The sequence below is a fragment of the Schistocerca piceifrons genome, chromosome 6, assembly GCF_021461385.2.
Source record: "Schistocerca piceifrons isolate TAMUIC-IGC-003096 chromosome 6, iqSchPice1.1, whole genome shotgun sequence".
NCBI lineage: Eukaryota > Metazoa > Arthropoda > Insecta > Orthoptera > Acrididae > Schistocerca > Schistocerca piceifrons.
In genome coordinates this window covers 401809291-401833707 of record NC_060143.1, presented here as the reverse complement: position 1 = coordinate 401833707, position 24417 = coordinate 401809291, and the positions used below count along the sequence as shown (strand labels likewise).

General features: G+C 44.2%; 1 protein-coding gene across 1 annotated transcript in view; it reads left to right on the top strand.

Moving 5' to 3' along the window:
- LOC124803346 (cadherin-23-like) overlaps positions 1-24417 on the top strand; it is a 326146-nt gene that overhangs the window by 11722 nt on the left and 290007 nt on the right. The window contains exon 3 of the mRNA XM_047264532.1: positions 13264-13439. Within this exon, the coding sequence (XP_047120488.1) occupies positions 13264-13439 (176 nt within the window). The remainder of the gene's footprint in view (positions 1-13263; positions 13440-24417) is intronic.

Below are 24417 nucleotides of genomic sequence, written 5' to 3'. Positions count from 1 at the left end.
CATAGATACACAGAAATTTTGGAATGAAATGCAAGTATTCGAATTATCCCTTGGCTTTAAACGCCACAAACCCAGTTAATTTTAACTTTTAATGTAGCCGTCTGTGAATTAAGCCATTAGATGATTGCTCCCTCTCATACAAACTTAACAAACCAACAATTTGAGTGACTTTCAGAAACTTCGGGTGAGAAGTAATCATTTGACCAGTGCGAGCAAGCGCACTGGGCTTCATGAAACAATTCCCGATCAGCAGCAGTGTAAACAGTTTCGAACGCACTCAAGAAATTAACAGCTATTTCACAAACACCTCCACGGTTTACATGAAGCCCACTCTACCGTACTAATATTGTAAATAATTCAGTGATCATACACCCAGCTAATCTTAATCTACACTACTGGCCATTAAAATTGCTGCACCACGCAGATGACGTGCTACAGACGCGAAATTTAACCGACAGGAAGAGGATGCTGTGATATGCAAATGATAAGCTTTTCAGAGCGTTCACACAAGGTTGGCGCCGGTGGCGACACCTACAACGTGCTGACATGAGGAAGGTTTCCAACCGATTTCTCATACACAAACAGCAGTTGATAGGCATTGCCTGGTGAAACGTTGTTGTGATGCCTTGTGTAAGGAGGAGAAATGCGTACCATGACGTTTTCGACTTTGGTAAAGGTCGGATTGTAGCCTATCGCGATTGTAGTTTATCGTATCGCGACATTGCTGCTCGCGTTTGTCGAGATCCAATGACTGTTAGCAGAATATGGAATCGGTGGGTCAGGAGGGTAATACGGAACGCCGTGCTGGATCCCAACGGCCTCGTATCACTAGCAGTCGAGATGACAGGCATCTTATCCGCATGGCTGTTCAAAAATGGTCCAAATGGCTCTGAGCACTATGGGACTTAACATCTGAGGTCATCAGTCCCCTAGAACTTAGAATAACTTAAACCTAACTAACTTAAGGACATCACACACATCCATGCCCGAGGCAGGATTCGAACCTGCGACCGTAGCGGTCGCGCGGTTCCGGACTGAAGCGCCTAGAACCGCTCGGCCACTACGGCCGGCCCGCATGGCTGTAACGGATCTTGCAGCCACGTCTCGATCCCTGAGTCAACAGATGAGGACGTTTCCAAGACAACAACCATCTGCACGAACAGTTCGACGACGTTTGCAGCAGCATGGACTATCAGCTCGGAGACCATGGCTGCGGTTACCCTTGACGCTGCATCACAGACAGGAGCGCCTACGATGGTGTACTCAACGACGAACCTGGGTGCACGAGCGGCAAAAAGTCATTTTTTCGGATAAACGAAGGTTCTGTTTACAGCATCATGACGGTCGTACCCGTGTTTGGCGACATCGCGGTGAACGCACATTGGAAGCGTGTACTCGTCATCGCCATACTGGCGTATCACTCGGCGTGATAGTATGGGGTGCCATTGGTTACACGTCTCGGTCATCTCTTGTTCGCATTGACGGCACTTTGAACAGTGTACGTTACATTTCAGATGTGTTACGACCCATGGCTCTACCCTTCATTCGATCCCTGTGAAACCCTACATTTCAGCAGAATAATGAACGGCCACATGTTGCAGGTCCTGTACGGGCCTTTCTGGATACAGAAAATGTTCGACTGCTGCCCTGGCCTGCACATTCTCCAGATCTCTCACCAATTGAAAACGTATGGTCGATGGTGGCCGAGCAACTGGCTTGTCACAATACGCCAGTCACTACTCTTGAGGAGCCGAGTCACCTAGGCGCTACAGTCTGGAACCGCGCGACCGCTACGGTCGCAGGTTCGAATTCGGCCTCGGGCATGGATGCATGTGATGTCCTTAGGTTAGTTAGGTTTAATTAGTTCTAAGTTCTAGGCGACTGATGACCTCAGAAGTTGAGTCGCATAGTGCTCAGAGCCATTTGATTTCAACCACTACTATTGATGAACTGTGGTATCGTGTTGAAGCTGCATGGGCAGCTGTACCTGTAAACGCCATCCAAGCACTGTTTGACTCAATGCCCAGGCGTATCAAGGCCGTTATTACGGCCAGAGGTGGTTGTTCTGAGTACTGATGATCTGTGCACCCAAATTGCGTGAAAATGTAATCACATGTCAGTTCTAGTATAATATATTTGTCCAATGAATACCCGTTTATCATCTGCATCTCTTCTTGGTGTAGCAATTTTAATGGCCAGTAGTGTAATTATTTGACGAGTGCAATCAAGAGCACTTGACTTCATGAAACAATTTCCAATCAACAGCAGTGTAAACAGGTTGTCAGTTGCTAAAAAGAAAAAAAAAAGAGCCAAACGCACTCAGGAAATTAACAGCTATTTACCAACACCTCCTTGGTTTACAAGAAGCAATAGGCTCAGTCCACTTAACCGTACCAGTATTGTAAATAATTCAGAGATCATCCACCCAGATAATCTTTATGTAACAGATGAGTAAAAGGAACTGTGTTTAAGGCACAAAATATCTAAAGTACAGTAAAAAAACAACAGCACATGGTAGTTCTTTGAATATGAACACCATACTAAATTACAGCCAACTGAAGTTCAGACAGTTCGTAACAGCGAAAGAAACTTGAACCTTAAAACGTCAGCAAATTACAAATATCAGATCATTTAGACCAACCAGCTGTTTCATAACATATATATGCTAAGTAGTGCAATCCTGCTGCAGAATTGAATATAACAGCGTAACTAGGACTCCTACTTTTACTGTAACCAGGCTGTGGGATACACTAATACTTTAAACAGTCTTTCAGCTATCAAACCAACCAAACTAACAAACGCTGACCGTTGTTTGTGAACACCAGTGCAAACTGGCGCCTCGGACTGCGGTAAAGTACTCTCGTCGGACTCGTGCTCAGCGACTACGCCGGCTCTGGCCACTCACAGTGGACAACTAGCCCCTCACAGCACCGCCCGCTCGCTCTCACACTCTACAGGTAGTAGAGAGCCTGTATAGGGAGAGAGTGGCCAACCGGACGATACGGCGGCCATTTTTCTGCCAAACGGCGGGCGAGACTCTTTTGAGTGGCCAGTAGTGGAGTACACACTCACCGAATCAAAAGCACAAGACAATATGGCGAAATCATTCGTTAAATGCCTTTCTTTACAGCTATAATATACTCATAGTAGCCTACTACGTACAGCACAGAAAAATTTGATACAGTGGCTGCAAAAATTATTCGTTACTTGCATTTATCTCCTTTAAAGTTCGTTTACTAGACATATTCCAGTGAAAGTAACGCAAATAAAAAAATATAGTGTATAGCATTTGTTTTGTATCGGAAGTGCAGAACACTAAAGATTTAACGTACCTGTATTACGTCAGATGAATGAAAGTCGTAAGCAGTTGTTTACTTGTGACATGCAAAAAGTGTGAGACGTATTAGTACTTCTTATGACGTCTTATATACAGGGTGTTACAAAAAGGTACGGCCAAACTTTCAGGAAACATTCCTCACACACAAAGAAAGAAAATATGTTATGTGGACATGTGTCCGGAAACGCTTACTTTCCACATTAGAGCTCATTTTATTACTTCTATTCAAATCACATTAATCATGGAATGGAAACACACAGCAACAGAACGTGCCAGCGTGACTGCAAACACTTTGTTACAGGAAATGTTCAAAATGTCCTCCTTTAGCGAGGATACATGCATCCACCCTCCGTCGCATGGAATCCCTGATGCGCTGATGCAGCCCTGGAGAATGGTGTATCGTATCACAGCCGTCCACAATACGAGCACGAAGAGTCTCTACACTTGGTAAGGGGGTTGCGTAGACAAGAGACAAGAGCTTTCAAATGCCCCCATAAATGAAAATCAAGAGGGTTGAGGTCAGGAGAGCGTGGAGGCCATGGAATTGGTCCGTCTCTACCAATCCATCGGTCACCGAATCTGTTGTTGAGAAGCGTACGAACACTTCGACTGAAATGTGCAGGAGCTCCATCGTGCATGAACCACATGTTGTGTCGTACTTGTAAAGGCACGTGTTCTAGCAGCACAGGTAGAGTATCCCGTATGAAATCACGGTGGTGAATCGAGGAAGTACAGTACATACGACGAAATCAAAATAAGCTCTAACATGGAAATTAAGCGTTTCCGGGCACATGTCCACATAACATCTTTTCTTTATTTGTGTGTGAGGAATTTTTCCTGAAAGTTTGGCCGTACCTTTTTGTAACACCCTGTATACATGCTGAATACCTCTCGTAGATAACAAGCGAAAAAGATTACAAAAATCAGTTAATGTTAAATGTAGGCTACTGTAATAACGACCAAATATAACAAGAAAACTACCGTATCCCTTCTACCCCACAGTAAGTAGGCCTATCAAAAACTGTCTTCAGGAGTACCCACAATTATTTACTACGAATAACGTTTCAGCAACTACGACAACTGCGGAAAAAGTGCCCACAACTTGCCTGCGTCAACAGTCAGGCAATAATACTGAAACGAAAATAATGCCTAGTGTTCTGATTCGGAACGAAATAAAGTTTGACGCTATAAAGTCGAATGAGCATGGCACAACAGTTACAGGAACTTTCCGTTTCTAGCAAGGACTGTCAGATATTGGCTGCAGAAAAGCTTGTGATGCTACCAGTATGCACGCAAACGCTAATTACATACTAAAAACGATATACAACTAAATCGAACATGCATGCACAACGCATAACAAGTCTCTCAATAATTCAAATACCTTTTAATCGTTTCCAAAAGTCCTCAGAACTTCAATTCAACTCAAAAGCACGGCGAACATAGGAAGCGCGAGAGACGCTTGGCAGAAAAATGGCGCCAAAGCTAATCAACCAATCACGGGCAACTTCACCTATGGCCACTCTCTCTGTATACAGGATCTCTAACAGGCAGCCGCGTGACACGCCATCTCGCAGAGTATCGTCGCACCACCGCGAAACCAAACTTGGAGGACTCGAGAGTAACCGACACGCCGGGCGCGCTTAAATAGTCTTCCAGTCAAAGACACTCAGCTCAGCGTCTCTGACCAGAGGAGCACTACTCTGGCCGTGCAGCCAGCGCGCAGTGCTCACACAGGCTCTGCGTAATAATAATCTGCCCTTTGTCAAAGTCGCTTATCTCAGTGGATTTCCCCATTTGCAGGCCATGTCTTCGCTAGGATGATCCCCGTCCGAGTCTGCTCCGCTTACTTTTTTTTTTTACATCCAATCTCACGGTGGGCAGTAGTCATAATGTTTCGGCTTATCAGTGTAGATGGCACGTAGCGAGCATGAGAATATGAAATTGTTATAAGTGGTATTAGAAGGCGCTGCAGGTTGCATAAAATCTCTCAGTAGCGGCAGCTGAAGCAATCCGTATATAGGGAAACATCCTAATAGACACTTCAAATTTGATGTTTCCTCTGCATGTGTGAGAAATTTTGAACAATTACTACAGATGGCAGAGCCATCATAATGGCGCCTATGCATGAACTCGTTACAAGCAACGTGACGCAGTTAAAATCTTGATTGCGGATAAAGAAACCGTGGTGAACATCCATAAACGTATGTGTACAGTGTGTGGTTGCATGCAGCTGCGCGCTGGATAAAGTGTGTTAAAGCGCCAGGAAGTGCAGAATATGAGCTCCACGTTAGGTATGACCCATCACAATCACTGCTCCCGATACGGCGAATAGCGCGCATGCTATTATTTGTGCGGACCTATGCATCACAACTGGATGTTTGGGTCTACAGCTATCAATGATCATTGGAAATATGTGTCAGTTATGGAGACTATGTAATATTCGAAGTTGTGCTCAAGATGCGTTCTATGAATGGTCTCAACAGACCACATGATTCAAAGAAGTGCCATTTTAACTGAACTGTTGGAGCAGTTTGAGGGCAATGGAGAGTGCCTTTTGTCACGGATCATTACAGTTGCCGCACCCTGGACTTATCACTTTCAACCGAAGACAGAAAGGCTGTCACTGGAGCGTCACCACATGCAAACATAAGGCATCTCCCTCTGCTGACAAATTCATGATGACGGCCTTCTGGGATAGTATTTATTCAAGGCTCTGAAGATACTCTAGAATCGTTTTCCGATGTGGTCGTCCGCGATCCAAAAGATGTGCTCAGCGACAAACTCACTAAAGTGCATTTATAAACGGTCCTGTGGTTTCACTGGTTTTGACGTCGCGCCAACTGCGCTAATCATTTTTATTCCACTCATTCACTCACAGAAAGGACGCTTTTTGTTCTGTGATTTCTTGGAATGGTTCGGAGAAGAGAATGCTCATCTCTGCCCCTGTTATAATTATGACACCTCGTATATCTATTTTAATTTTTTACTGTCGACTGCCAACGTTCCTTAAATTCACAGCATGGGTCCCCATCACAGTTCTTAGTGCGTTAGTCTAGGTGCATAAGATCTGTACAACGATTTATGTCCCTCGTATTCCCATCGGTCAGTTCACTGGGATTCTTTCAAGTTGCAGCCCACATCACCTGATCAAAAGCTTCATTACGTAAAGTGGCACTGACCACTAGATGTCACTAGAGGCAGATCTGCCAGTATAAAAGGGGACAGCGGGTATTGTATTGTCAGTACAAAAGAAGTAACCACAATGAGTCAGTCAGGAAAGCTCAGTGACTTCGAAAGTGGACTATTCATTGGATATCACCTGAGTAACAAATCAATCTGGAATATTTAAACCCTTCTAATTCCGCCCAAGTGGATTGTTGGTGATGCGATTGTGAAGTAGAAAGCGGAATAGTAGCACCATGCCCGTTCCACAGAAAAATACTGACGAAATTTCAGTTAAAGAACCAGTTAATGCCACTACAGACACATATTTCACGATCATCTTCAGTTATCTGACTAGTTAGGATAAAGACTCACACCAACATCCAGGAATTAAGCGCAGTCAAGTGATGGTGGCCATGTTTTCTAAACTTTGGTGATTAGCAACTGCAACGTTAATAAACACTGACGAGACAGCAGACTCAAATGATAGATTATAACAAACAGCATTTTCATTATACGCAAAATTCGAGGTCGTACAGCAATGCTACTACACAACAAATAGATACACCGATACATCCAAATGACACTGAAAATAGGTATCTACCGTCAGTGACGAAACTAGCAGAATACAGTGACAAAACACGTTATTTCCCTATCGTCCAAAGCAAGACATCACAATTATTTCAGTACGATACCTGTTTATATTATGTCAAGCTAAATCGTAAATCCAGCTTGTAATTGTCCTCACAAGCAACAACTTCCTTCTAAGCAGAACGATGTCTCTGGAACCGCCTGGTAATCTTTTAATAACTTTTAACATTCATCTCAAATATGAAGTGAGTGCAAAGACCGATTCATATTAAACTCGTATTTGGACAGCGTTTATATCGGGATAAAGATTATTGAAACCATAATTCTATTTCTCTCTGTGTAGTCTAACGTTTCTACGTAAATAATGATACGTAATGTATTCCACAGATTATACACTAAAACTTTGTGAGTATGATCGCTGACTTTTCCTAACAACTTCAAATAACTTCAGTTCTGATTTTCACTCACTTATAACTTTTCTTAGCTTTTATTAGTATCGGACTCTTGTGTAGTTTGCGGGTACCAACGCAATTAAGTTATTTTCACTGAAACCAAAACGTCCTAATACCAACTAGAGATTATGTTATGCAAGAAGCTAGTAATTTCTCTGAAACTTAAATCTTTGCTTTCATCGTTTTGTAAGAGTTTCTACTGATTCACCTTTACGTAATAATACTGTTTTCAGAGATTATTCGTCACTCAATTTCAACCAAAATATGTTCCCCTTGCACTTTGAAATTAAATATCCTTCAAACACGTCACTTTTAGGGTAACACTTGAACTTGCAATTACAACACAATGAATTACAATCAATAGCTAGTAAGTAACCACACGTAAAGGTTTCTTTTGACCCAAGAAAATTTGTCTTTATTTGGGCTAGGTATCCCAATACTAGTTCAAATCTCGTAAGTGATCGAGTGCCAGCAAAGATTACCCCTCCCCCTCACCCCCACAGAAACGGAAATTCAATAACAAACAAAAACATAGCAAAAACCCTAGGCGCCACCGCCTCTTTTGTCTTAACTTTAATTAACAATTCAAACGAAATTGGGCCTCTTCAGGCGTTAGCACAACGCGACCCACTAAAGTTCCTTAAATTAAATCAGGCGACTCGTCACTTCTACTAACCAAGTTTTTTGTTCAGTTATGTATTGCTTGTAAATGGTTCATTTCTATTCCCGTCACTTACCAACTGAGCCTACTGGTGCGCTCTCTCTTATCAAGGTGAAACAGTTCTAATATACACGAGCAAATTCTAGATCCGCTGTACGGTCGTGGCATCCAAACAACAACCAAAAATGTATTCGAAGCTTTTACTACTAAACCACTCCCAAAAACGGCTAGCAACCCAATTACCTCTGGGTGAGCCGCAACCACTAATCATACAACACAAACAGGATATCAGGTTTTACCGAGTCCCTAAAAAAAATCATCAAATGAAATTCTCTCTCTCTAATACGGCTAACACTTACCTATCACAGCAAAATAACCACTCCTTCCTCCTGAACTGCCCACAGGACGAAAATCAGTCGACCGCCCAAAAACACAGTTTCGCCAAAGCAGTGTCTAATACGCGACTACTTCAAAATCCCGGAACCTACATATATTCCGCAGCTCGGCCTTGGGAGGAAAAATACAGTCGCAGCTACGTCTATCAACAGGGGCCTAAAAGATAAAGTTGACACACCGTCTCACTGCACAAAATACTACACTGGCTTCACCAGCCAAACTCCTTCACCACTCCCAAGCCTTAAATATCAATTGTGGTGCCTCTATGCAACACGCAGTGGATCGTACTATATCCGACCTAGACCTACCCCGAGATTAACAATATCGGTAAGAGATCTAATGGGGAACTAACTATTTTCTGACTTCATAGAATGGGAACCGTTTACATGAACAAACACGCAACGCCACGCCAACTTTTGAAAGTTCAATTAGTATCCCTTTTGGCCGTCGGGTAACGTCGATAGCGACCGGCTGCGTCGCGTCGCTGAAGCAGCATCTCCGGACTCTGTGATGGCGAGTTGTTACATGGCTGAAGCCGCACGCGTTCACCACCTGCTTTCTCTAAGGCGCTCTCGGGTCATCTAGAACATCTTATATCGCCTTTTAATACACCATACACAGACGTATGATTATTGTATTCACCAGGTGTTATTGGCCATATACCGGGTTTCTTGATGCAATAATTTACCAATAGCCGTATGTATTGTAGAAATTTATTTTATAAACTTCTTATGTGCTACCAGTTTCGGCATTACATTGATGCCATCTTCAGGCCCCACACGTCATAGTCGTGAAATCGCTATACACGGAAGGAGCCATATACACTCCTGGAAATGGAAAAAAGAACACATTGACACCGGTGTGTCAGACCCACCATACTTGCTCCGGACACTGCGAGAGGGCTGTACAAGCAATGATCACACGCACGGCACAGCGGACACACCAGGAACCGCGGTGTTGGCCGTCGAATGGCGCTAGCTGCGCAGCATTTGTGCACCGCCGCCGTCAGTGTCAGCCAGTTTGCCGTGGCATACGGAGCTCCATCGCAGTCTTTAACACTGGTAGCATGCCGCGACAGCGTGGACGTGAACCGCATGTGCAGTTGACGGACTTTGAGCGAGGGCGTATAGTGGGCATGCGGGAGGCCGGGTGGACGTACCGCCGAATTGCTCAACACGTGGGGCGTGAGGTCTCCACAGTACATCGATGTTGTCGCCAGTGGTCGGCGGAAGGTGCACGTGCCCGTCGACCTGGGACCGGACCGCAGCGACGCACGGATGCACGCCAAGACCGTAGGATCCTACGCAGTGCCGTAGGGAACCGCACCGCCACTTCCCAGTAAATTAGGGACACTGTTGCTCCTGGGGTATCGGCGAGGACCATTCGCAACCGTCTCCATGAAGCTGGGCTACGGTCGCGCACACCGTTAGGCCGTCTTCCGCTCACGCCCCAACATCGTGCAGCCCGCCTCCAGTGGTGTCGCGACAGGCGTGAATGGAGGGACGAATGGAGACGTGTCGTCTTCAGCGATGAGAGTCGCTTCTGCCTTGGTGCCAATGATGGTCGTATGCGTGTTTGGCGCCGTGCAGGTGAGCGGCACAATCAGAACTGCATACGACCGAGGCACACAGGGCCAACACCCGGCATCATGGTGTGGGGAGCGATCTCCTACACTGGCCGTACACCACTGGTGATCGTCGAGGGGACACTGAATAGTGGACGGTACATCCAAACCGTCATCGAACCCATCGTTCTACCATTCCTAGACCGGCAAGGGAACTTGCTGTTCCAACAGGACAATCCACGTCCGCATGTATCCCGTGCCACCCAACGTGCTCTAGAAGGTGTAAGTCAACTACCCTGGCCAGCAAGATCTCCGGATCTGTCCCCCATTGAGCATGTTTGGGACTGGATGAAGCGTCGTCTCACGCGGTCTGCACGTCCAGCACGAACGCTGGTCCAACTGAGGCGCCAGGTGGAAATGGCATGGCAAGCCGTTCCACAGGACTACATCCAGCATCTCTACGATCGTCTCCATGGGAGAATAGCAGCCTGCATTGCTGCGAAAGGTGGATATACACTGTACTAGTGCCGACATTGTGCATGCTCTGTTGCTTGTGTCTATGTGCCTGTGGTTCTGTCAGTGTGATCATGTGATGTATCTGACCCCAGGAATGTGTCAATAAAGTTTCCCCTTCCTGGGACAATGAATTCACGGTGTTCTTATTTCAATTTCCAGGAGTGTAACTGGATCCGTGAATCAAATCGTTATGCAACAGCTCTTGGTGGCCAGGCGACACGGATCCAGTTATATGGCTCCTTCCGTGTATAGCGATTTTACGAATATGACGTGTGGGGCCTGAAGATGGCGTCAATGTAATGCCGAAACTGGTAGCACATAAGAAGTTTATAAAATAAATTTCTACAATACATACGGCTGTTGGTAAATTGATGCGTCAAGAAATGCATGCCAGCCGTTGTCCCACGGTCCATAATGGATCAACGAAGATTTACCGAATCGGATGTTCAGCAGTTGTAATGGCGAACGAAATCCGTGCTTTTGACACAGCACAAGTGCGCTAGCTCATCGAACAGCGCAAGCGGAGAAGCCCTTGGAAGGAGAGGACATTCGGCAAATTGACTGGTCTGCCCGTTAGCTTCGGCGTAAAACCCATCGAGAGCCCGTATGACATGCATTGTGAAGTATTGCAGTACGCTCACATACACCAACGGCTGTCCAACAGTTGTCAATCGTGCTGGTGGAAGAATGGAACGCCCTAGGACAAGAACACCTTATCAGCCTTGTGGCCCCAATGTTTGCACGTGTAGAGTATGCGTTGCCTTCCGTGGTGATCACACACGCTGTTGAGAAAGATTTCCCGCCTTTTGTTATGTCCAGGGGATCATTACAAATCGCGGTGACTTCAGTGTGACAGATAAATATGTAAATGTCGTGTGACTAGGACCCCCTCCCCACCCCCACCCCCGTCGGGTAGACCGTTCCCCGGGTGCAAGTCTTTCGATTTGACGCCACTTCGGCGACTTGCATGTCGATGGAGATGAAATGATGATGATTAGCACAACACAACACCCAGTCCGTGAGTGGAGAAAAATCTCATACCCAGCCGGGAATCGAACCCGGGCCCCTACGATTGACATTCAGTCGCGCTGACCACTTTTTTTTAATTTCATTGGTCATAACATTCCACAGTGGTACATAATATTCAACTGACATTTAAAAGTAATAAAACAAACTAAAATTAATTACAAGTTCCTTGACATTTTAGAAAAAATCCAAGTCTAAACCAGATAGTGATGTTCGTCGCTTGATTGCATTTGTTTTTCAAAGATCAAATTGTCTCTCGTTTCTTCATGTTCTCAATCGCATCATCGAAAATGGAGTTCACATGACTGTTCTTTTGAGGAAGTTGGCGTATGTATCATAATAATTATTCATGCGTAGTAGCTCGTGATGCTGGTCGGAGATGTTCGTCCAAAAATCTCCTTCGCTCCTTTCTTCACTGGACAGCAGGTAAAATACCGCGTGTCCCTTCAACCAGCTGACGGCATTTTTCTTCCATGTGGGGTATAGTTCTTCTTCCGGGTATAAAAGGCACGTTGGCATTATCAAATACGGCGATTTTCTCTGCATAGCTGCTAATTTTTTTTTATTGACAACCATATATTATTTGCATTTCCACAGACAAATTGATGTTCATTTGTGTCAATTAGGTTGCAAGTGGTACACAAAGGGGAATCAGCCAGACGAATGGAATGTAGTCTGGAGTTCGTTGGAAATTTCCTATTCACAGAATAGTACCACAATGACCGCACTTTTATTGATAAATGCGGGTGGTGTATATTTCTCCAGATATCATGCCATGAGTGACCGACGTATTTTTGTTCTATGATGTTTTTCGTCTGAAAGTTCATTAAGTTTTGGTATATTTTCTTGACTTTGATGATATCTTTCTCGGGTGTTCCCAGTCTAATGTCTACGAAGAAATTTTTTAGGTGGTAAAGTTCATTTGGAATGTGGTGAACGTCTATTGGGGCGTCCTGGCTGGCCAGTGTTATTTCATTTAATAGAAATGCGGCTACACTATTGACTGAGCGCTTCCACAGTTTATATGTTTTACAGACGTACAATGCTTGTGCTTCATTGTACACGTCTGTGAGATTCAATCCACTTTGTCAGTCGGTAGAGTCAACGTTTGGTACTTGACTTTGAAGATGTGGCCGCGGCTGACGAAGTGGCCAAAAGCAGCCAAAATCCTGTTCGCCACTTCCCTCGGCACTGGCAGGGCTTGCGCCACGTAATTTAATTTAGAGGATAAATCAGCTACCGGGGGCGGACAGTGTAATTACTGTCGCTGAATACAAGTATATTTTCTGTTCGCGTCATTTCGTATTTCTTTGAACTACCTTCTGTATTATACTGTACCAGTTCTTTCTGAGTATGGTCAAAGTTTCATAGAGCTATGTTATTTGGAAGTGACAGAACAAGCGAAAGTTAATTTAGTTCTTAAGTTTTACACACCAGTGTACTTTATGAATTACTTACTTTTTAGTTTTCCTGTTACTTTTGACTGTTCGGTGTTTCAGAGCTTTTTAGAGTACCTGAATTAAGCGAAACTGACGTGGCTGTTCTTTGATTGTTACAGGAGCCCTCCATTACTAATGTGACCGAGGTACCTGAGAAAGGTAAGGTCATAGCACAAATCACTGCCTCCGACCAAGACACGGAAGCAGTCCTGGAACTCTCCATCGACTGGGACGCCTCTTCCGCCACCAAACTCGGTAGAAAAGTGGACGAAGTCGATCAACCTCTCTACACAGGGTGAGTTCTCAGCGAAAGTCTAAACTGAGTTTCCCCAGGCGGTTATAGCACTGAACATATCTCAGAAATTTCAAGTCGTGCCGTCTTCCTCTTCAAGTTATCGATTTATCTGCAGGTTTGTAGCCGAACGTGCTTCATGTTTTCTAGCGAGTATTATGTCACAGAAAGTTCTACATCCTCGATTGCCGGCCGGAGTGGACGAGCGGTTCTAGGCGCTACAGTCTGGAACCGCGCGACCGCTACGGTCGCAGGTTCGAATCCTGCCTCGGGCGTGGATGTGTGTGATGTCCTTAGGTTAGTTAGGTTTAAGCTGTTCTAAGTTCTAGGGGACTGATGACCGCAGAAGTTAAGTCCCATAGTGCTCAGAGCCATTTGAACATCTTCGATTCGCCACAAATTGCATAATGTATTAATTCCCTTCGCGTCCTTGGAATTTCCGTAAACCGATAAACCATACAGAAATGTATATAGTTCGACATAATATCTTAATATATTACTGATTCCATTACTTTGGTTCTTCTCATTTCATTAAAAGACTGCGGGCCGCAACTTTTCTCGCTGAGACAGGGTTTAGTTTCCTGTTACCAAGACGTAGACCCAAGTTAAATTTCACCTACCTGCTTCTTATCTTCCATCTCAAAAAATCCACTAAACAATACGAGAGAGTGTGATGATAACTGTTTACTTTCTTATTGAGCCTTATTAAATTTTTACCTCGCTATAGTGAGGCAAGAAGCTTTTCATTGTTTGGTGCTCAGTTGCCTAGTTGGCGTGCTGTACTCGGCTTACCTCTTCATTTCCTACGTCCTAATTTTATTGTTCAATAATTTCAGTCTCTGTCTTCCCACTGTTTTTACTCTCTGCAGCTCCCTCTAGAACCATGGAAATTATTCCCTGGTGTCTTAGCAGATGTCATATCTCCCTGTCCCTTCTTCTTGTCAGTGTTTTCTAGCTATTCCTTTCCTCGCCAATTCTGTGAAAAACCTCCTCATTTTTTATCAGTTCACCTGGTATAGCACAACATCTCAAACTTCGATTCTCGTCTTTCCCGGTTTTCCCACAGTTCACGTACGACTACCATCCAAGGCTGTGCTCCAAAAATGTGTTCTTAGATATTTGTTCCTCAAATAAAGGTCGATTTTTCGTACCAGTAGACTGTCTTTGGCCAGGAATGCCCTCTTCGCCTGCGCTATCCAGATTTTTACGTCCTCCTTACTTTGTCTTACTTGTGTTGCTTGATAGTAAAATTCACTTCACCTACTTTTCAGTCACTTATTTTTATGTTAAGTTTTCAGCTAATGTCATTTCTGCTACTTATTATTTTCGTCTGTCGTCGGTTTACCCTCAGCTCATGTTCTTTATCATTAGACTATTCATTCCATTCAGCACGTCCTGTAATTCTTCTCCATTTTCACTAAGGGTACAATGTCACCAAGGAAACATATCATAGATATCCTTCCATCCTGAATTTTAATTCCACTCCTGAAGCTTTCTTTTATTAGCATCATTCTTCCTCGAAGGATGGATTGATCAGTAGTGGTGAAAGACTGCTTCCTTGTTGGCTTATACCCCTTTTTAATCCGAGCATTTCGTTCTTGTTCTCCATTCGTTATTGTACATTCTGAATATAGTCGTACCTATGCTTACTCCAATTTTACTCAGAATTTCGAACGCCTTGCATCGTTTTACATTGTCAAACACTTTTGTTAATCCGCGAGTCCTATGACCGAGTAACTGTTTTCCTTAAGCGTTGTTTCGATTAATAATTTCAATCTCACAAATGCCTCGCTGGCCAATTTACCTTTTCTAAATCGAAAATGGTGGTCATCTAGCGGATTGTCAATTATCTTTTACATTCTTTAGAATATTATTCTTACTAGCAACTTTGGTGCATGAGCTTTTAAGCTGTTTGTTCAAAATGGTTCAAATGGCTCTGAGCGCTATGGGACTTAACTTCTGAGGTCATCAGTCCCCTAGAACTTAGAACTACTTAAACCTAACTGACCTAAGGACTTCACACACATCCACGCTCGAGGCAGGATTCGAACCTGCGACCGTAGTGGTCGCGCGGTTCCAGACTGTAGCGCCTAGAACCGCTCGGCCACCCTGGCCGGCAGCTGTTTGTACGACAGTATTTGCACTTATCTGCTTTTCCACTATCCAGGATTGTATGCATGATACTTTTCCGAAATTCTGATGGTATCATCCGAGTCTCATAGATTCTATAAACCACGTTTGATTGCCACTTCCCCCAGTGCTTTTACAAATTCCGAAGGAATGTGATCTTACGTCTTCCAAAGCTCTGTTAAACTGTAATACTCGATTCCCTATAAATTTCATATTGAGTGACATTCCTTCGTCTGTCATTTCAGCAAGCAATTTCTCCCACTCATAGAGGCCATCAATATATTCTTCCACCTGTCTCCTCTTTCCATGCGTTTAACATCGGAATTTCTCTGCCTTGGAGGTGGAACCCCTCTGCGCCTACACCGACGTGTGACCATAACAAATAATCTATTGTCATCTCCATATATGTTAGTTACTAGTCGAGGACTTCACGGGATATGGGGTCGGGATGTTACCCGTGCGTCTGGGCAGGAATACCCACTACCATGATCGCATCGAGGAGATAGGTACTGGGCGAAAAGCGAACGAAGAGTAGAGGTTTGTAGGGCAGAGGAAAAAACGTGTCAGGGCAGGCGCCAAGGGAAAAAAACCTCCGCGATAGTCTGGTCGGATAGTAAGGGCAGTAGTGCTTTCTTGCTATCTGCAACAGATTATGCAACAGTAGGGTTGTTGTTAGTTTTGGGTATCGCACAATGTTCGGTACCGTTGTCATAAGTTAGGTCGTCGTAAAGAGTGTCAGTCCTTTCGAGGAGGGGTACTGCTGGGCTGGACGCCTGCGAAGTCTCCTGGGCCAGCTACAGCGTCTCTACCTGTAACATGGCAAGGTTGCTATATATGTGGTCGATTGGTCATCAATTGATCATTGTGTAAGGATTTTGGTTGAGTTTGTTGACATTTAGTGTGCAATACGGCTTCCCTGCGTTGCTGGTTGGTCGGCTAGTTTATATCTGATGGTGCTAGTTAATTTCACTGTGCTATAGGGGTTCACCAGTATTTCTCTTCTTTGTGTGTTTCTGTTATCCATAGGCGGTTAATTGTAGTAGTGTTTTTCCACCTGTGGTTGTGATCGTAGGTTCTCAAGTTAAGGATGAAAGGATTGTTCGAGTATCTCATTTTCTTGTACGATCGAGTGGCAAGTTTTTTGAATACCTCCTTGAGAATCTCAAGGCGGTATTCTCCGTAAAGGTCTGCAATGTGTGTGTGTGTGTATCGTGGAGCATTGCTTACGATACTGAGCACTTTGTTCTGTATGATCTCCGGGTGGCGCAGACGTGTTGGAGCTGCGTATCCCCAAACTGGAGTCGCATACGTCATCATTGGTGTAATGGTCTACTTAGTGTCGTGTACATGGAGCTCGACACCCTCCGATTGAGCCTGCTTTGTCTGATGGGCAAGGGGTAACGCTGCTTGAGCGTCGCGTTTGCTCCGTTGGTTACGTATTCTATGTGGTCCCCCCATATGAGTTTCTGCCCACCCAGATACCAAGGTATGTGACTTTCTTACAAAAACGTATTGGGTGTATGTGCAGTGTTATTTTTCTGCAGTTTTGGTGTTTGTGCAAGTGTTTTGGTTTGCGTGCGAACAGAACAGCCTCGCACCTGTCGACGTTTGCTTTAACACGCCGTCGTACCAACCAAGGCTCGGCGGTACTGAGTGCTGTCTGTAATCGTGCATTAATGTTTGACCATTTCCAGTCTTGCGCTAGGATGGCCTCTTAATGTTTCCGCCTTTGCTTTTGATTCATCGAAGGCTGTTTTGACTAACTGTATGCTAAACCTGTTCTTCCGACGATCATTCCTCTTTCGATTTCTACACATTTTTCCTGTGATCATTCCGCTTTAGCTTCCATGCACTTCCTATTTATTTCATTCCTTAGTGTTTTAAATTGCAGCATTCCTGTCTTCTCCTAAACATTTTTCTGTTTCCTTCTTTTGTCGATCACTTGAAGGGTTTCTTCTGCTACCCAAAGCTTCTTGGTAGTTATTTTCTTTGCACCTACGTTTACCCATCTAACTTCTGTTATTCCTCTTTTTAGAGATGTCTACTCTGGTATTAATTAGCATTATTTACAGTCATAGAACGCTTCAAAAGCACCTCATCTGTGCTCAGAACTTCTTTATCCCACTTACTTCCACATTTATTCTTCTGGATAATTCTCTTAAAATTCAGCCTGCTCATCACCATTACTAAATTGTAATCTGAATGTATATCTGCTCCTGTGTACTTCTTATAATGCGCTATCTGATTTTGGAGTCTCTGTCTCAGCGTAATGTAGCCCAAGTGGGATTTTTCAGTGTCTCCAGGCCGTTTACAAGCATACTTCATCCCATTGTGATTTTGGAACAGTGTATTCACTGTGATTTTGGAACAGTCTATTCACTATACTAGCTGAATTTATTTTACAACTCGATTACTCTTTCTTCTGTCTCATTGCTGGTACCTAGCCCATTATTCCATTATTCTACCGCAAATTGTTCTTCTATTTGCTCTTATACTACAGCCTCCCAATCCCCCGCAGCTATTTGACGTTTATCTCTCTTTGCACGCTGAATTATCATTTCAGTGTCCTCATGGTCTTTCTTTACTACACATTTGAAATTACTGAATGCCAAGGGAAACACTTTGGATTCACAAGCGCTTCTTAGTTTCGGTTTGTTTAGTCGTTTATGAAAAATTACAGCGTTTCCATGACACTGCGGCCGTTTTGACGCTGTTCGCCCAAATAGTCGCTTCTTCATACAGTATCTTTCGAGGTGCTGTAAGGAATAATGTCGACACCGAGGAACGCGGATTCCTATGAGAAACTACAGCCCAAGGTGAACGTGACAGCATTAAAAAAATGGTTCAAATGGCTCTGAGCACTATGGGACTTAACATCTGTGGTCATCAGTCCCCTAGAACTTAGAACTACTTAAACCTAACTAACCTAAGGACATCACACACATCCATGCCCGAGGCAGGATTCGAACCTGCAACCGTAGCAGCCGCGCGGCTCCGGACTGAGCGCCTAGAACCGCTTGACAGCATTATATACTGTTTTGTCAAAAGTCATGGGATAGCGATATGTACATGTACAGATGGCGATAGTAACGCGTATAAAAGGTATAAAAGGGCAGTGCATTGGCAGAGCTGTCATTTTTTGCTGCCAGCGGTCAGCAAGGTCTTTGCGCGACTATATCTCCGACGCCTCCTGTGCCGCATCCGGGACGAACATCTCCTACCGGACGAACAATGTGGTTTTCGCCCAGGCCACGCGACAACATCTCGTTGAAGAGGCCCTTGATGCCATCGAGCATCGGGAGTACTTTGGAGCTATCTTCCTGGATGTCCCGCGCGCGTTCGATTCTATATGGCATGAGGGGCTTCTTTACAAACTCCTGGGCCTCGGCGCGTCCCTGCCGAATGTCCGTCTCTTGAAATCCTACCTCGCCGACAGAAGCTTCCATGTACGCACGGACGACCTGTCGACGCGTCGTCTGGGCAGGGCCGGAGTTCCCCAAGGCTCCGTCCTTGGCCGCACACTCTACATCCTCTACACTGCGGACATGCCCCGGATGGACAGGGTCCACCTCGCACTCTATGCAGACGATACGGCGCTGTACACACGGAGTATGGATGCAGCTCTGCTCCAGCGCCGCATGCAGGCAGCAGCTGACACAGTCAGTGGACGAGAAGGTGGAGCCTTAGCTTCAATGGGGCTAAGACGCAAGCCCTACTCATCACAAAGAAGCATGTCCCAGCCGACCTCCCGCAGATCATCATCCGGGGAACCGCCGTACTTTGGGGCCCTACAGCTAAGTACCTGGGTGTGACGCTGGACAGAGGACTCACATGGCGACAGCATGTTGACGATGTCGTCAAAAAGGTCAGGGGTAGAATGAAACAGCTATACCCCTTCCTAAATCCGCTACCACCTGAATTGGGTGTTGCGCTTTACATCATTCTTATACGCCCGTGCATTGACTACGCCGCTGTGATTTGGGGCAATGCTGCAGCGACCCACGCCGGACGACTACGAAGGCTCCAGAACCGGATCCTGCGGCTGGCGCTGCACACACCTGCCTCGGGACTTCTCGTCAGTCGACCTCAACCGGGTCTCAAACATACCTACTGTCTGTGATAGGTTCGGCCAGGCTGCACGGCTCTTCTATGAGAAGTCCGCTCAATCCACAAATCCGCTCCTACGAGCACTGGGTCACCGGGTGCAACAACTTAACGCAACCAGATGGCCCCACCTGCTTCGCGACCAATAAATAGCAAATGCGTCAGGAAGACACCGTCCCAGCCGACTGCAAGGACATCATCATGAAGTCAGGACAATGTCCGACCACTCGACACCTTGGAGGTGTAGCTCTCACGCTTGGACTCCATCGCACAACAGGGGCCCATGTGTCCCTGCCACGCAACAGTAGCAGAGCTGTCATTTGTAGTCAGGTACTTCTTGTTACACGTATTCCGCCGTGATTACGGTGGCACTAGGACCACGGAATGGTACTTGGAGCAAGACGCATGGTATATTCAGTTTCGGAAATCGTTAGGGAATTCAGTATTCCGAGACTGATAGTGTCAAGAGTGTGTCGAGAATACCAAATTTCAGGTATTACCTCTCACCACAGCCAACGCAGTAGCCTACGGCGTTCACTTAACGACAGAACAATGGCTTTTACGTAGGGTTGTCAGTGCTAACAGACATGCAACACTGCGTGAAATAACCGGAGAAATCAAGGTTGAACGTATGACTAACGTATCCGTTAATACAGTGCGGCGAAATATGGCGTTAAAGGGCTGTGGCAGCGTAAGACACACCTAGGGCCTTTGATAACAACACGACATCGCCTGCAGCGCCTCTCCTGGGCTCGTGACCATATCGGTTGGACCCTAGACAAATGGAAAACCATGGCCTGGCCAGATGAGTCCCGATTTCGTTTGGTAAGAGCTGATGATAGGACTCGAGTGTGGTGCAGAGCCCACGAAACCATGAGCCAAAGTCGTTAACAAGGCACTGTGCAAGTTGGTGTTGGATCCAGAATGGTGTGGGCTGTGTTTACATGGAATGGACTGGGCCCTCTGGTCCAACTGAACTGATCATTGACTGTAAATGGTTATGGTCGACTACGTGGAGGCCACCTGCAGCCATTCACTAACTTTATGTTCACAAACAACGATGTTATGACACTGGGCCACATTTGCTCGTTGTTGGTTTGAAAAACGTTCTGGACAATTCGGGCCCGACATGAATCCCTCTGAACATTTATGGGACACAACCGAGAGGTCAGTTGACGCACAACATCCTTTACTGGAAACATTTTCGCGATTATGGACGTCTGTAGAGGCAGCATAGCTCACTGTTTCTGCAGCGGACTTCCAACGACGTATTGAGACCGTGCCATGTTGAACTGCTGCAATACAGTGGGCGAAAGGAAGTCCTACACAAATACTAGGAGGTATCCCACGACCTTCGTCACCACAGTGTATCTGTTCCCAATCACCACAAGGACAGATCTTTTCTCCTTTAGCACGTATTTTAACCGTTTGGCTGTGGGCAAAGAAGACCCGTCAAGGATTGCCAACGCAAGTTTCAGTTTCACGCGGTAGAACGATTATAGTAGATTTGTTATGAGGTTGGGCTTAACGGCTGTCAAATAATTTGTAAACTTCATTGTAGATGACAATCGGCAGTTTATTATTATGTATTTTTGTGCTCAGTGCTACCGATTTCGATCAGCAGACCATTATCAAGCCGAAGCAAAGCGTAACCAGCTTGTCACTACAAAATTTAAAAAAAAAATTCAATTTAATTCCTGTTACAATAATCTCAAAGACACAGATATGTAGGTGACGCACACAAGACGATCACGAAATGTATGAACGACTTTTGTGTGACTCCTACACATCTGTGACTCTTACCAAACGTATGATCGTCTTTTGTGCGTTTCCTACATATCTGTGTCTGTTGGAGATTACTTCACGTCAAATATGTAGTGGCAAGCTGGTTACACTTTGCTTTCCCGCTTAGTATGGTCTGCTGATCGAAACCGGTAGTAGTTAGCATAAAAATAAACAGCTGTGGTCATCTACGATGAAGTTTCTCGATTACAGTAGTGTCCAAAAACTAGAGCATGCTAAAATGTTCACATACGTATCCAAAGCCCATGAGTCGAAAAAGAGACATGCCATTTTCTGCCCGATGAGAGTGAAAAAGTGTGAAATTTCAAGGTTGAAAAGATGTTCTCCTCAGAAGTTGGGACCTGCTTAAACTGGACTTACAAATTCTGCAGTCCAGCTGGCATGGCTGCAACATTGCTTTTCAAACAGGGGAGACGACACAGTCAAGTTTCAGTTCTCAGCTGTTAAGATTCGATTCAAGTAGCTTCTTTTTATTAATCACCAGTTTCGTGACAGGCATAATGTGTCACGTCACGACTTCCCCAGCCAGCCCATTTATTTCACAGTATCACTTGCGTCCTCAATTGTTCGTTTGATATATCCTGATCTCTGTCTCCCATTACAGTTTCTACCCTCTACGGCTGCTCTAGTACAGTGGAAGTTATTTTCTGATTTCTTAAAACATGTCCTATCATCCTGTCCCTTCTTCTCGTCAATGTTTTCCACATGTCTCTCTCGGAGAATCTTCTCATTTCTTCTCCTATCAGTCCACCTCATGTTCAACATTCTTCTATAGTACCACTTCTCAAACTCTTCAGTTATCTTTGTTCCCGATTTTCCCTCAATCCATGATCCTCTTCCATACTAACAAATTTCTTCCTCAAATTAAAGTCTGTGATACTAGTAGTCTTCTTTTGGCCAGAAAAGCTCTCTTTGCTTGTGCTAGTGTCCTTTTTATGTGCTTCTTGCTTTCTCATTCAACTGTTATTTTGCTTCCAACATGGTAAAGCACCTTCACGTCGTTTGCTTTTTAGTCACGCATTCTGATGTTAAGTTTAATCGCTCATCTCATTTCTTCTACTCCACATTCTTTGCTTCTATCTGTGGTATACGCTCAATCCATATTATATGTTTGGTAGACTAGCTATTTCATTCAACAAGTCCTCTAATTCTTGTTCATTTTCACTGAGGATAGCAAAGTCATCAGCAAATCGTTTTATTTGTATGAATTTTAATCGGGCTAATGAACCTTTTCAATCCATGCACTATGTTCTTGGTCTTCATTTTTACAGGTTACATAACAAAAATGAAATGTTGTACACTATCTCTTAACTGGCACAAGGTGGTGTTGTGGACCCTCCTTCAGGTCTATAATAATGTTACACTTATAAAAATACTGTACTGCATGGATTTTTGAATGATTTTAAGATTTAATTTTTTTTCAGACTTATTGCCATAATCACAGTATTTTTACACAATACATCATCACTTCACAGATGCGTACCAATTGTATTCCAAAATACAGTAACTAATTTCAGATTTTTTGATGCTATTTCTTAGATTATTTTGGCTTTAAATATTTTTGCATGTACTTTTAAGCACTGTTAGATGGATATGAATGTATGTGGGATAGCACACATGGATAGTTAGTCACATGCCCACAATGGGATTAGCCTTTTTGTGCATGATGTTCACGCCTCATAACCATTGAAAATGTTGTTTCTCAGTATCCCTGTGGGTGAGCTATTGTTTGCTCTTAGAACAGGTTTTAATTTTGATGCAAGCAGAATTGCATATTTGGTTTTATTTTCTTGTCTCGTAGACCTTACTATAGCTGGATGATGATCACAGGATGTATTTTCAAATTAAAATGCTAAGTGTTTTTACAGGAGAGTAAGCCGTTTTGAAAAGAATAAAATAAACCATAATATTTATCCTTTCTACCAGATCTCATCAAGTCTTCGTAACTTTTCTCACATCAGGATTTCAGTCTTCTATTCACCTTTTCCTCCAGTCTTTTTACTTTTTCTCTTCTCCTTTTCCTCTTCTTCTACTCCTTTTCCTCTTCTTCTATCCCTTTTCTTCTTTTTCTACTTCTTTTCCTCGTGTTTCTCTTCCATTGCCTCTTGTGCTGCTCCTTTCCCTCTTGTTCTATTCCTTGCTCTTCTTCTACCCCTTTTCCTCTTCCTATACTCTTTTCACTTGCTCTACTCCTTTTTGTCTTGCTCTACTCTTCTTCGTATTGCTTTCTCCCTTCCCTCTTGCTCTAATTCTTTTCGTCTTGCTCTATGCTTTTTTCTCTTGTTCTACCCTTTTTCCCCTTGCCCTAATCATTCTCGTCTTGGTATAATTCTTTTCGTCCTGCTGTACCGTTTTTTCTTGCTCTGTTTCTTTTCATCTTCTACTCCTTTTTGTTGTGCTCTACTAGTTTTCGTCTTGCTCTTCTCCTTTTCCTCTTGCTCAAATTCTTTTCATCTCCCACAACTCTTTTTCTCTGGCTCTACACCCTCTCCTCTTGTTCTACATCCTTTCCTCTTGCTGTAATCTATTTTCTCGTGCTCTAATCCTTTTCCTCTTGCCTTAATCCTTTTACTCTTGCTGTATTCCTTTTCGTCTTGCTCTAGTCCTTTTCCTCTTGCTCCTATTCTTTTTGTCTTGCTCTACTTTTTTCTCTTGCTTCACCTCCTTTCCTTTTACTCTAATCCTTTTCCTCTTGCTCTACTCCTTTTCCTCCTTTTTCTCCATTCCTTTTCGTTTTTCTCTACTCCTTTTCCTACTCCTCTCCAACAGCTCCTTTTTTTCTTTCCTCTTCTTCCAATACTCTTCTTTTTTCTCTATTCCTTCCCCTTTACTTCAGTCCCCTTCTATTGCCTTCCTTCTCTTTTCCTTTCACTCCATGACCATTACTTACCCTTCGTTCTTTTAACTTATCCCATCTTACATGTATTCATGTTACAGATTCTTC